This window comes from Dasypus novemcinctus, chromosome 14 (assembly GCF_030445035.2).
Source record: "Dasypus novemcinctus isolate mDasNov1 chromosome 14, mDasNov1.1.hap2, whole genome shotgun sequence".
Classification (NCBI taxonomy): domain Eukaryota; kingdom Metazoa; phylum Chordata; class Mammalia; order Cingulata; family Dasypodidae; genus Dasypus; species Dasypus novemcinctus.
This window is the reverse complement of record NC_080686.1, coordinates 87020944-87035293: the sequence shown is the minus strand read 5'-3', so window position 1 is coordinate 87035293 and position 14350 is coordinate 87020944. Positions and strand designations below refer to the sequence as shown.

The window sequence follows — 14350 nt, the reverse complement described above, 5'->3', positions numbered from 1 at the left end:
GTGGGCGGAGCCCGGGGCCGGATGAGCAGGCCGCGCCGGTTCCGGGTGGGTGGAGCCAGGGTCCTGGTGGGCGGCCCCGGAGCGGGATGAGCGGCGCAGTTCCTGGAGGGCGGAGCTCGGGAAGAGGCTGACTAGGTGTGCGGAGTAGAAGGACCCGGGGGCCCAGCGGGCCCGGCGGCGCGGGCTCCTGTCGGGCTGAGGCCCCGGATGGGCCGGGCTTGCTGGCGGAGCCGTAACGGCGGGGGTCGTGTCAACCGTGGCAGAGAGAGGTCACCGGCAGGCTGCTGGGAGGGGAGCTGGGGGGACTTGCTAAACCGCTTGCGTGTGAGTCTGCCGGGGCAGTCTGGGTCTTTTGCCCCCACCGGGGACCGGGGTTGCCAACTGTGGAGGAACCAGATGAGACACTGACGACATCGACGTGTGCAGGTGAAATAAGAGAGCCTTGTGTGTGAAAATGTAAATGTCAGCACTTGGAGCCTAAAGTCCACGGGAGCCTGAGGGGAAAGGAGGGAGGGGGAGGTTAATTCCTGGTGTGGCTGCCTCACCCCCAAATCTCACCATATGCTAACTAATTTTTTTAAATTAGGAGACACGTTTATATTGGCTTGGAAAGATATGTTGGTTCCTTGGTATATTAAGTAAACGTGTTTATTTGCTGGCAGTCTGGAAGGAAAGATACCAAATTGTTAAACCAGTGATTATCTCTGGTGAATGAATGCCCGTTATCGAGGACTTTCACTTTACAGTTTAAAACCTCCTGAACTGTGTTTATTTGCTGTGGATGTATATAGCTGGAGAGGGTACTTCCCACTATTAAAACTGAAATTCTTAGCTTGGCCATTTAAAGTCAGGCTCTCCCAATCTCATGAGCTCTAAAGCCTACACTTGTTGAAGATTTAGAGCATACGTCTTTCTGTCAGTTATCAATTCTCTGTCTCTCAGCTCTGAATACACATGTCAACATATGCTCTATAATAAATAGCAATTCCTTTAACCATTTCTCCTCTGATGGTAAGCTTTCTCAATAAAGAATATTGAAGGGACCCTGCAGGAGAAAGAGGCTCCCTGTGATTGCTGGGTCAGCAATGCTGGTGCGAGAACATCCAGTGGAGTCTGCCCAAGCTGCAGGCCCAGCACTCCAACCCTCTGCCACCTCGAGGCTTTAGCCCAGCATTACTAACGTTTCTGCAGCCCTCTGGACGCTCTGTGTCTAACCAGAGCCCCATGAGACGTAAAGGCAGCCACCTGCCCAGAGTCCCTCAGCCAGCCCTTGGTGGCCTTCAGGCTCACACACTGAGCAAGCCCTCCCCCCATAGCCTTCCGTGGGCCTCTGCTCCCGCTGGTGCCCAGATACCTATTGCTCGCCCACACCACTGGTTGCTGATCACCCTCAGCCTACACTCCAGATGATTGGCCGTTGTTTGCCCAGCAATTCCCTACTAGCTCTGGCCTGGCTAAACCAGCAAACATCTTTGCTGTCTGATAATTGAGCAACACCTTCTCTAATGAGGTTTGAGCCCCTTCCAAGATTGTCCTTCCTTGGGTACTGTCTACAGTGTTTCCTTATGTCTTATAGTTGCCCTTTTACATAATTAATAATTCTTTATATTCAACTTCCCTTGTTTAACCTACTGTATGGTTGCTGTCTCCTGATTGGACCCAGACTACTGCAGTTCTAAAGAGCATGGACTTTGGAACCAGACCACATAGGGCCAAATCCTGGTTCTACCACTTACTAGTTGTGTGACCTTGGATACAGTTATTTAACCCCTCTGTGACTCAGTTCCCTCCTCTGTAAAATGAAGATAATAATAACTTATCTCACAGTGTTATGAGGATTAATTGAGTTAATGTATGTAAAAGACTTAGAATAGTTGCTGGCACCTAATAATAAATGTCAGCAACCATTGTTTTCAGTATAATCTCGCTCCGTTATCTCCAATACACCCCTCCTCCTATCACTGAATGTCTTACTGTTTTAGTTTGCCAAATTGCTCAAAGCAGATACCATGAAATGCATTAGCTTTTAACAATGGCAGTTTATTGGCTACAGGTTTACAGTTTTGAGGCTGTGAAATATCCAAATCAAGGCTTCACCAAGGATTCCTCTGTCACATGGCATGGCACATGGCAGCATTTGCTGGTCCCTCTTCATGCATCTGGTCTATAAAGAACTCCCGTGGGAGGATTAAGACCTTCCCTAGGACATGCCTTAACTGAAGTAACCTAATCAAAAGGCCCTACTTACAATAGGTGTACAACCACAAGAATTGACTACCTTTAAGAACATGATTCTCTGGGGTACATATAGTTTCAAACCACCACACTTCTGTTTACCAGGCCCTCAAAGCCTTTGCACAAAATGTATATACCCACTATCTGATGTGCTCTTTTCACCATCCTTATTTGCAGCTTTCCCCAAAAAGAGTTCATTGCTGCCCTTCATCCTTCCACAGTTTTTATTTTCTGTTGTGTCACATTTTATTCATATGTCTAATAGCATTGTCATGCTAAGTAACTCAACCTGCTGTTTCTACTTCCGTCTTTTCTGTTTTCAGGACACAGGACTTGTCTTAGAGTTAGAATAGAGTAATGGCCCAAACACATATAAATACTATTTTGCTGTCCTGTATGAGTTTGGACAAGTCGCCAACCTTTCTTTGTTATATGAGGATAATAGTAGGAGTTTACTCACCAATGGGTGCTGTAGTGAGGACTAAATAACCAACCTGGGCAAAACAGCATACATCGGTACCCTATGTAGTTAACAGCTACGTAGGTCTGCAGTTATTATACATCTCTATGACCATAGTGCCTTTTGGTCGGTATAAATCCTGGTTGAATTAATAAATTGTTAGGTAGGATATAGGTGAGGTTGCTTTAACTAAGAGGCCAAAAAATTTAGTGACCTAATGAGAAACAAATGTATTTCCCATGGAACAGCCTGAGCACATATAGTCCAGAACTGATACAGTGTTCCTGCAGCGTCTGTGGCCCAGGCTCCTGCTATTTGACTGAGGAGGCCATACCTAGGTGTGCCTTCGTCCACAGAGTTCACGATAGCTCATCACCCTCTCTGCTGTGTTTGCATTCTGGCCAGTAAAATGTGAAGGGTAGTGGAGGTTTAAGGGCAAAGTCCACTAGTTGTACACTTCACTTCTGCTCACATTCCACTGACAAAAGAGATGGTCACATCTGCACAAGGGAAGTTAGGAAATTTTATTCTGTGCATCCCAGGTAATGCTTGAATGTCTCAAAGATGGGAATAATGAATATTGAGGGAGAGTCAGTACTTTCTGCTATAATGTGCCTGCTGTATTATTCTTTTCTGTATTTCCTAAACTTTCTCTCATAGGCAGGAATAACTTTTTAAATAGGAAAAAAAAAGAGATCATAGAAAAAAATACACATGTTCCCATAATAGGGACTTATAATTTCAGAGGGGTAAGAGGTGCTTACAACCACATTCTGTCCCCCAAGCTGCAATGATCTGGATGAGGAAGAAATATGAGATGCATTCAAAGAGAACTATATAACTGACTGGGCAGAGAATTATTCAATGAAATTAAGATGTTCAAGGGCAGGGGTATGTGGAGGAGTGGCATATAACAAAGGAAATTAGAAGAAAGGAGCAGAGCATGTAAGGGAAGAGTCAGGAAATCTACATTGTACGATACACTGAGGGTTAAAAATAAACACACTTCTAACTTTTTATTTTGAAATATTTTCAAACTTACAGGACAGTTAAAAAAAAAAAAAAAGAAATTCCATACAGAGAATTCCAGCAAACCCCTATCTCTCCCAGTACCAGATTCACCAATTTTATTGTTTTGCCACATTTGCCGTAACACTCTAATTATCCATCAATCTTATCAACCCATCTATTTGTCTATCAATCAATATATTTTCTGACCATTGAATATAGGTTGTATACATTATGCTCTTTAGTACTTAATACTGCCATGTTATTTATGAAGAATGAGGAGTCACTTTTTTTTTTTAAGGTCATTTATTTATTCCCTGCTGCCTGCCACTGTTGTCTGCTCTCTTTGTCCATTCGCTGTGTGGTCTTATATGTCAGCTTGTATTCTCATCAGCTGGCACTGGGGATCTGTGTCTCTTTTTGTTGTGCTCTATCTGTTGAGCCACATCTGCATCCCGAGGGTAGTCGCTTATGTAACCACCTTAAGTACAATTATCAGATTCAAGGAATTTATATTGACATAAAGCTTATCGTCTATATCTCAAATTTTTTTCAAATGTGCCAGAACTGTCCTGTTAGGTCTTTCTTCCTCCATTATTGGCTCATGCCCAGGATCACATATTGCTTTTTTTTTTTTAAAGAATAAACAAACTTTATTTTATAACAATATTACAGAAAGCAAAAAATTGTTTAATAAAACTTGAAGCTGCTCTAAATCCAATCTGGCATTATGTTTATACAAAGGGTTGAAAGCAAAGGCAAAAATGTTCAGTATAGCAACTGCATCTCTTTTTTGTTGCATCATCTTCCATTACTAAAACTTTCCCATCTGCCCCAACAGAAACCCTGTACATATTGTACATTAACTACCCATTCTCCCTGTTCCCTGCCCCTAGCAACCTATACTTTAAATTCTGTATCTATGAGCTTGCATATTCTCCAATATTTTCTTTGTGGTTACTATGGGGCTTAAATTTCACATCCTAAATCTATAACATTCTTGTTTGCGTAGATACTTAATTTCAATGGTTACACAAATGATTTCCCAATACCATTCTGCCCCACACACACCTTTCTGTAGTTCTTATCACAAATTATATTTTATACATTATGAGTCCAAAACCACTGATTTATCATTAAATTTTATGCATTTGCTTTTAGATCCTATCAGAAGTAAAAAGTGGAGTTACAAACCAAAAATACATATTGGCAAAAATAGTATTGGTATTTGTATTTATCCACACTTCCTTACTGGAGGTCTTATTTCTTCATAGAGCTTTCATCTATTTTCTAGTATCTTTTCCTTTCAACCTGAAGAAATCCCTTTGGCATCTGTAGTGTTAGTGATGATAAAGTAGCCAGTCTAGTGATGACAGACTCCCTCAGCATTTGTTTATCTGGAAATGTCTCAGTCTCTCCCTCATTTTTGAAAGACAGTTTTGATGGATATAACATTCTTGGTTGGCAGTTTTTTGCTGTCATCACTTAAATATGTCATCCCACTGCTGTCTTGCCTCTGGTTTCTGATGAGGAATCAGCTCCTAATCTTATTGAGGCTCCCTTGTATGTGACTTGTTGCTTCTCTCTTCTGGGTTTCAGAATTCTCTCCTCAGCATTCAACAGTTTGATTATAATATGTCACAGTGTAAGTCTATTTGGGTTTATCCTGTTTGGCATTTGTTGAGTATTTCAGATGTGTGTATTTATGTCTTTTGTTATTTTGGGAAGTTTTCACCCAAATTTCTTTGAATATTCTCTCTGTCCCTTTCTCTTTTTCTTCTCCTTTCAGGACTCCCACAGTGCCCATATTGGTACGCTTGCTGGTGTCCCACAGATTCCTCAGGCTCTGTTCACATTTCTTCTCTTTTCCTTCTTTCTGCTTCTCAGACTGAATGTTAACAGATGTCTTTCTTTGAATTCTCTGATTCTTTCTTCTGCCAGCTTCTATCTGTTGTTGAATTCCTCTTGGGAATTTTTAATTTCAGCTATTATAGCCTTCAGTTCTGTTTGGTTCCTTTTCATGATTTCCATCTCTCTACTGGTATTCTCTTTGTGGTCACCTATTCTTTTTCCCGATTTCCTTTAATTCTTTGTCCATGTTTTCTTTTAGCTCCTTGAGAATATTTAGGACTATTTTTTTAAAAGTCTTTGTCTGGTATGTCCCAGATCTGGTCCTCTTCATGGGTGGTTTCTGAAGCTTTTATCTTCTCTTGCCTGGCATTTCGTTGTATGCTTTGTAATTTTTTTTTGTTGAAGCCTGGACATTTTGATATTTTAATGTGTTACTGCAGGCTGAGACTTCTGTTCCTTAAGCTAGACACAGCTTTCCTTGAATGCCAGGAGCTAAGGTCGGGAGGGGTGAGGAAAAGATAGAAAGAATAAAAGAAAACACCTGCTCCATAGCTCTCGTTCAGAACTTATCCATACAGTGATAACTCCAGGCCAAAGCATAGCATCCACACTGATCCTTTCTGCTCATGCATCTTTCCTTGGGCATAGGAACTCCCACATTTACATAGGTACATACATCCCCTCTTCTCTAGGAAACAGTTTCTTTACAGTCCCAGGCATGGCACTGTATATCCTACAACCAACAATCGCTATCCCAGTCAGCCACTTGACTGCTCTTCCATAGCATTCTGTAGGGGAACATTACAAGCTGCTTTTTGTATGCAGGGCAAATTCTTGGCCAGCAAATCCTTCAGGCTACCACCCAAAAAACTGGACCAGAGATACATTTTCCCAGTATGCGTATGAGGGTTACTGTGCTCCCTCTGGAACTGGAACCAGGGATCCACACTGGAAGTACAAGTAGGCTCTGTGCCAAGCCAGTGAGTTTATTTTTGTTCATAGCAGTCATACACAAGGACTTGTTTTCTTTATTTTCTATACTTCTGTACTGCTCAACTTTTTTTTAACATGTATTACTTTGTAATAACAAATTTTAAAAAAACCATTTCTAAAAAGTCAAAGGTATCCACATTAATAGAAATAGCTGCATGCTCACTTAACTTTTTCTCTGCTATTGGGCTTCTAGTTTGTTTTCAGATCCAGCTATTATAAATGAAGCAACATCTTACACATAAATCTCAGTCCATACCTCTGATTTTTACCTTAGGATGGAGTCCTAGAAGTGAAATTCCTGGGGTGAAGATTTTAAACATTATCTAGGTCTCTTGATACATGCTGCTATATTTCTTTCAAGAAATGGGCGCTTGGGGAACGGATGTAGCTGAAGTGATACTTTCCATGTATGAGGTCCTGGGTTTAATCCCTGGTACCTCCTAAGAAATAAAAGAGAGAGAGAGTGAGGGAAGAAAGAGGCCTATCCTTGAGCACTACATTGAGTATTATTATTAAAAACACAAAATTTGGGCAGCAAAACAAAAAAAACCCTGAAATTCCCCTTGTTATTTTAATTTGCATTTATCATTTTCCTGTGTTAAAGAGAGTGCTTCAATATAAACAGTGTTATGGCAGAAATGTACTATGGGAGCATAGGTTGTTGGGCTGGGTTGGGACTCACTAACTGTTCCATCATACCTACAGAGTGGGGCAGAAGGCGCCAATACTTCCGTGGCCCTCTGCATGGCCAGACATGGCCTATGTAGTATTACTCTCACTTACAAATACCATATTTACATGGGAAAGTTGCAAAATTGGAGTATTTTCAGGGGAGACAGATGAGTGAAAGTCTGAAAACCAAATCATAAAAATATATCTTCCCAACTCACCTCCTGTTCCCACACACCCTCTCTTCCTCCCCTTCAACTTTCAAATCTGAGAGGGGTGTCTGTGTCATATACTTAGCCTCCCAACATTAGTTTGCCATTTCTGTTTTAGGAGACCACTGGTAAAGGTCCCCTTTCTAGCTGACCCTTCTATACCAGTCAGAATTCTTGGTTGCAAACAACAGACACCATCTGGCTAACTTAAGCAGAAAAGAAATTTATTGGAAGGATTGTGGGGGAACTTAGGGGGCTTTGCAGGAGAGGAAACACAGCCCAGGTAAAACTAAGACAGTGTTCGAAGAATCCAAGAATAAGCTGATAAGGACGTCACCATTAATGCTATTGCCTCTGGACCCTCTGAGGCTGCACAGTGAATAATCTCTACCCCTGCATCTTTTGGTCACTCCTTCAAGAAGCAATGGATATCCCAGGCAGTAACATCTGATTGGCTGAACCTAACTCCACATGATTAATGCTTTTTCCTCCTTTGTGGAAAATCAATGAGATTAGCTACTGAATTTAAGAAATGGGAGGAGTCGGGTGGGGATGGTGGGGGGTATTTGGGAACCTCTGATGTTTTTTAATGTAACATTTTTTGAGATATATGTATCTTCAAAAAAATAAAATTACAAAAATGATGGGGGTGGGGAGTGGGTTATATGGGAACCTCTTATGTTTTTTTTAAGGAACATTCTTTATGATCTATTTAATTTAAAAATATGTTTTTAAAAAAGAAAAAAAAAAAGAAAGAAAGGTCACATTTACCAAGTTTCTGAAAGACATCCCTGTCCAAATTGATACTTACTTTCTAATTTTGCTACTTAAGTACAGAAACAAACCTACCAATGACCTCACCTCAAATAAAGTGATGGAATTATGATTCTACATTAAGTCAGCCCTATTTTCTGTCCCAGGCCAAGTAACAACACTTGATCCCTTCTTTGAAGCAGTCAGGGGTTGTGGGCAAGAACCTCAATGCCTACTGTTGGGAAGAGAAGAAAGGAGCAGATGACACCCTTTGGCTGGTCTCCATCTCTCAGGGTTCTGAAACCTCTATCTGCCTATTTTAAAGGAACTAAAATGACATATATAACCTATAGAGGGCAATTTGGCAATCTAACAAAATCACAAATGCATGTGGAAATTCTTATAGCTTTTTATTGAGATATAATATGCATAAAGAAAAGTGCACATATCATAAGAGTTCAACTCTATTAACTTTCACACTTAACATACTTGACTAACCAGAACTCAGAGCAAGCTTCCTTTATGCTTCACTATCTTACCACCCACCCCCAACATAATGTACATTCTGACTTCTAACAGTATAGATTAGTTTAGCCTGTTTTTCTACTTAATAATAGAAGGAATTACGCATTTTTAAATGTCTTCTTTTGTTTAATATTATGTTGGTGAGATTCTTCCATGTTTTTGCATATAGTTGTATATAATTTTTGGCCTCACTATTTCACTTCTACAAGTTTACAAATATAATACCATATGTGTGAAATGACACTTAGATCAATTTATTCAATTATGCAATAGCAAAAGAATAGAAACAAATGTTCATCAATAGAGGTCTGGTTAAATAAATCATTATAGGTCAACAAAATGGATTAATATACAGCTGTGAAAAGGGAGGAAGCTCTTTTTAAAAAAGATTTATTTAATTATACCCTGCCCCATTGTTTGCAGTCTGCTCTCTATGTCCATTTGCTCTCTCTGTCTGCTCATCTTCTCTTTAGAAGGCACTGGGAACCACACCTGGGACCTCCCATGTGAGAGAGAGGTACTCAATTGCTTGAGCCACTTCAGCTCCCTGGTTTGTTGTGTTTCTCATTGTCTTTACTCTTTGTGTCTCTTTGTTGCATCATCTTATTGTGTCAGCTCACCATGCCTGGCCATTGTGCCAGTTTGCCTTCTCCAGGAAGCACTAGGAACCGAACCCAGGACTTCCTGTGTGGTAGGCAAGAGCTCAATTGCTTGAGCCATATCTGCTTCCCAAGATGGTAAAGTTGTTTGTTTTTTTGAGGTACCAAGACCAGGGATTCAACCTGGGATCTTGTATGTGGGAAACCAGTGCTCAAACCACTGAGCCACATTCCCTGGGAGAAAGCTCTTTATGTACTCTTATGGAAAGGTTGCTCAGACTTATTGTTAGATGAAAAAGCACAGGACAGTATACTGTGTACAGTGTGCTACGTTTGTGTAAGTAAGGGGAAATGAACACACACACACTTTCTTGTATAGATCAGGGTTTAAAGAAAGCTACAACCTGTGGGCCAAATATGGCCTGCAGCCTGTTTCTATAAATGAAGTTTTATCGAACACATCCATACCCATTTGTTTTCATATCATCTAGGTCTGCTTTCACATTATGGCAGAGTTGAGTTGTTGCTACAAAGACCATATGGTTTGCAAAGCCAAAAATATTTACTATGTGGCCCATTGCAGAAAAAAATTTGCCACTCCTGGTGCAGTAAGTTGAATATTGGCCCCCAAAAGATATATCCAAATAAGCCCTGATACCTGTGAATGTGACCTATTTGAAAATAGGGCCTTTGCAGATGGAATTAAATTAAGGATCTTGAGATGGCATCATCCTGGTTTAAAGGGGGCCTTAAATCCAATGACTGCTGTTTTTATAAGAGAAAGGAGAAGGAGACTTGGACACCAAAACACAAAGGAGATGCAGAGAGGACAATGCCATGGGAAGACAAAGGCAAGAATTGGAGTGATGCTGTTAAGTCAAGAAATGTCAAGGATTGCCAGCAACCAGCAGAAGCTAGAAGAAAAAAGGAAGGATTCTTCCCTGGAACCTTTGGAGGCCCTGCCAACATTTTGATTTCAATCTTCCAGCCTCCATAACCATGAGAGATTAAATTTCTGTTATTTTAAGCCACCTAGTCTGTGGTATTTGTTATAGCAATCTTAAGAAACTAATACACCCCTGTAGAATGTAAGCTCCAAGAAGCCAGGGTTTTTGTTTGTCTTGTTTGCATATAGTATTATGTTTGTATGCCAAATGACAGTAAACTACACTATTTTAAATATTGTTCTTTCCTCTTTAATTTATATTGGTTAAAATAATCGTTTTAAACTTTTTTTCTATTGTGAAAATAACACATATTCAAAGCAAAAAAATCAGAGAAATTAAGAAAAGTATAAAGAAACTACATAATAATGATATCATCATCCCAAAATTAATGTCAGTTAACATTTGTTGTAGTTTCTCCTGGGCTTTTTCAATGCAATTATACACATTTTTAAAAAACAAAATTGGAATCATATGATACGTATTGCTTTGTGTTGGCTTTCTTAACCAATTACAATGCATTATGCAACTTTACATATAATTAGATTAATACAGAGTTATGTCATAATTGTTAATGACTGTATAGTGTTTTTGTTAATTTAATGAAACCCCACTGATGGATATTCAACTTTTCAGGTACTGGACAGTATAAATAATGCTATGGTAAATATCATGGTGCATACACTTTTGAAAACTTTTTCAAAGGTCAAATTTTAAGTGGAGAATATATAATAATTTCCCTATCTTAAATGCACATCTAAAGGAACATTTGATTTGCCCTCTGAACTTGTTTTAGCCATAGCCTTTCTCATCTCAGTTAAAGGCAACACCATCTTTCCATTTACTCAGGAAAAAAAAATTAATAAATGGAGACATCCTTGACGCCTCTCTTTCTCTCACACCCAAATCTAATTAATCAGCAAATTCAGTTGGCTCTTTCTCAGATATATCCAGAATCTGACCACTTCCCTTTACTTCCACTATTCCCATGCTGGTTGGTATCTTGCCTGAATAATTGCAATGACTTCCTAAACAGAGTCACAAGAGTTAGCAAATGAAAATACAGGACACCCAGTAAAATTTAAATTTTAGATAAACAATAAATACTTCTTTAGTGTAAGCATGTCTCAAATACTACATTCTCCATGCAGCAGAGATACTCCTTTCAAAAGTCAGTATATACAAAGTCATTCCTCTGTTCAAAACCCTGTGATGCTTTTCCATCTCGCTTATAATAAAAGTCAAAGACCTTAAAACTGAGGCCCATTTCCCTGCAGATCTGGTCCTAGCTGCTTTTTCCTCTTTGGTTTCATTGGCCTCCTCATCGTCCTCTGGTTCCTTTTGCCTGAATTCTTCTCCCAGATATACCTTACTTCAGATCTTTGTTTCTCCGCCACACCTTCCCTAATCACCCTGTTTAAACCTGCTCCCTTCCCTGCTTCTCCCTGTAAACATTTAATACCTTCTAACAAACATATCATTTATTTGTTTTGTGTATTGTCTTTCTCCTTCCTCTGGAGTTTAAGTTCCAGGAGGGTACTGTGGTTCTTTTCTGTTCACTTGTGCTCTCCAGTGCTTAGGACGGCACCTGGCACATAACAGATGCTCAATAAATATTTAATAACTGTTGAATTAATGAAATATAGTTATCTAAATCAATAAACAGCCTTTGTTTGTTTTACTGGGAGTCATCTCACATTCTGATCATTCAGCATGTTATCAGTTTCAAAATAAGTCAACCAAATGCTGTACTCTTAGAGAAGCCATTTTTTTCTTTTTTAAAAAGATTTATTTATTTAATTCCCCCTTCCCCCCACCCTGCTGTTTTTACTGTCTGTGTCCATTCGCTGTGTGATCGTCCGTATCTATTTCTCTTTTTGGTCTTCTCATTTTTTTCTCCTCTAGGGTTGACCAGGATTTGATCCTGGGGACCTCTGATGTGGAGAGGTTCCCTGTTAGCTGTGTCACTTCAGTTCCTGGTTTCTGCTGTGCTTCACCTTGACTCTTCCCGTCATCCCGCTTTTGCTGTGTCATCATCTTGCTGCGTGACTCACTTGCACAGGCTCTGGCTCACTGCTCAGCCACTCTTGCCTCGTGGGCAGTGGCTTACCCTGCAGGGACGCTTTCTCTTTTTTTCACCAGGAGGCCCCAGGGATTGAACCTCTCATATGGGTCCTCCCATACAGTAGAGCCCTATCACTTGAGCCACACCCACTTCCCTAGAGAAGCCATTTTTATTCGGTAATTCTGTAATGGCAAACACTTTTGAGCACTTATTATGTGCACAGTTCTAAAGTTTAATAATACCTTTGAATCCTGAGAATTATTATTCTATTTCCCAGATGTGGAAATTAAGACCTGGAGAGGTGAAATCATTTGCTCTAGAGCATATAAGTAGGATATGGCAAAACTGTCTACAGAGTTTGCCTCCTTAACTTGCAATCTGCTGGCTCACGGCTCTTTTTTTTTTTTTTTTTTTGGTCCCTTCCTTCCCTCCTTTTTTTTTTAATTTTAAATTTTTAAAAATTTTCCCTTCTTTTTTTTTAAGCTCATATGTTTTGGTTAAGTCATTAGTAAAAAGCTCCTAAGGCTCAAAGTCAAAACTATCAAAAAGCCAAGAACTGTCAGTAACCCTTAGTAAAGCACTCGGCATTTTGCATTTGAATTCTGCTTGGCGGGAAGCTGACGGCAGGTGTCGGGTGGGGTAAGGAGCAGACGCGAGGCCCGGCCAGCCAATCAGAGCAAGCGGAAGCCTCCCTTCCCCCGTCCTCCACGCGCCAAAATTCCAAACAAGACAGCTCACAGCTTCCCCCGTGTCCTTCCGCCGAGTTTAGCGAGCCGGGACTATCTAAGAATAGAAACTGCGCTTTCCCCTTCTATCTGCTCAAATTTTCGACACCGTTGGTGCGTGTCCCCTTCAACTCCGGCCCGGCCTCCTTCAAGCTACAGATAGGAGGAAAAGGAAGAGTAAGTGCCCTTGGCGAGTCTGCGGTCCTAGGCCAGGGTGGCGGCGTGGGCGGGCCAAGCGGCGGAAGGATCCCGGGCGCGCGCGCTGTGGCCGCTGGCGCGGAGCTTGTGGCGCCAGAATTCGGAGCGCGGAAGAGCCAGAGCGGCGGCAGCGGGAGGTTCACACGGGACTCCTACCTCGGCCGCCAGGGAGAGGAAGAGAGAAGATGGTGGTCCTGCGCAGCAGCTTGGAGCTGCACAGCCACTCCGCCTCCTCGGCAACGGACAGCCTGGACCTGTCCAACGAGTTCCTAAGCTTGGAGCAGGTCGGCCGGAGGCGGCTCCGCTCGGCCCGCGCCCCTGAGAAATCCGCCGTCACCGCTGCAACCGCGGGCGTGAGTAGCGGCCTGGGGCGGGCCCCTTGGGCATGGCCTGTGTGGACTGCCTTTGGCCCCGCGCCCGGATGGGGCCCGGGTGGTGGGCGGCGCAGGTCGGGTGACAGTTGGGGGTGGGGGAGAGGGAAAGAGTGTGGTCGAGGACAAGTAAAATGAAAGGTTTCTCAGGATCGAGCCAGCTTGAAGAGAGAGAGCTGGCTGGAAGAGGGCTAAGCAGTTGGCTCCCACCTCCTTTTACGGAAGAGGAAACCGAAGCCCGCCGGAGCCGGAGTGCCGTTGGGGGCTGAGCCTTGGTTATTTGGACTGCTCCTTCCCACCCCCAAGCCCCTGACCAATCGCCCTGGCCCCGGCTGTGGGTTAACATTCGGCAGTTACCGACATTTACTGACTGCTCTCTGTATGCATAATAAATACTTTCGGAGCTGCGGCGAGAAAGAGATTGTAATGCGGATTACCTGACCATTTCCTCTCCAGAGGGGTTCGGTAATAAGAACTTGGTGAATAATACCAGGGTGTGTAATGTGGCGGGATGGGGACCAACATTTCGTGCACAGTGTCTTCACCGAAGCCTCATAACGACTCTGTGAGAGAAGATAGTTATGATACCTTCATTTTACAAATGAAGAAACGGATTCGAGTGGGTAACCAGTGTTAGATGTAAAATTGAAACCCAGATTCTCGGTCTCCCAGAACCTTTCCCTTTGCTGCAGTTACGACCAGCGTTTATAGGGGAAGTTTGCAAGGGCTTGGAGCTGTGATG

General features: G+C 41.9%; 1 protein-coding gene across 2 annotated transcripts in view; it reads left to right on the top strand.

The window, feature by feature from the left end:
- Positions 1-57: 57 nt before the first annotated feature.
- Positions 58-14350, top strand: part of ATAD2 (ATPase family AAA domain containing 2) — a 76953-nt gene continuing 62660 nt past the window's right edge. The window contains exon 1 of one of the 2 annotated variants that reach the window (XM_058275992.2): positions 58-426. Coding sequence is in view for 1 of the 2 variants with exons in the window: in XM_004469470.3 (XP_004469527.1) it covers positions 13423-13590 (168 nt within the window). In the remaining variant the exon portion in view is untranslated. Of the gene's footprint in view, positions 427-13136; positions 13591-14350 lie in introns of those variants that run through there. The other variant, XM_004469470.3, reaches the window with a different exon arrangement.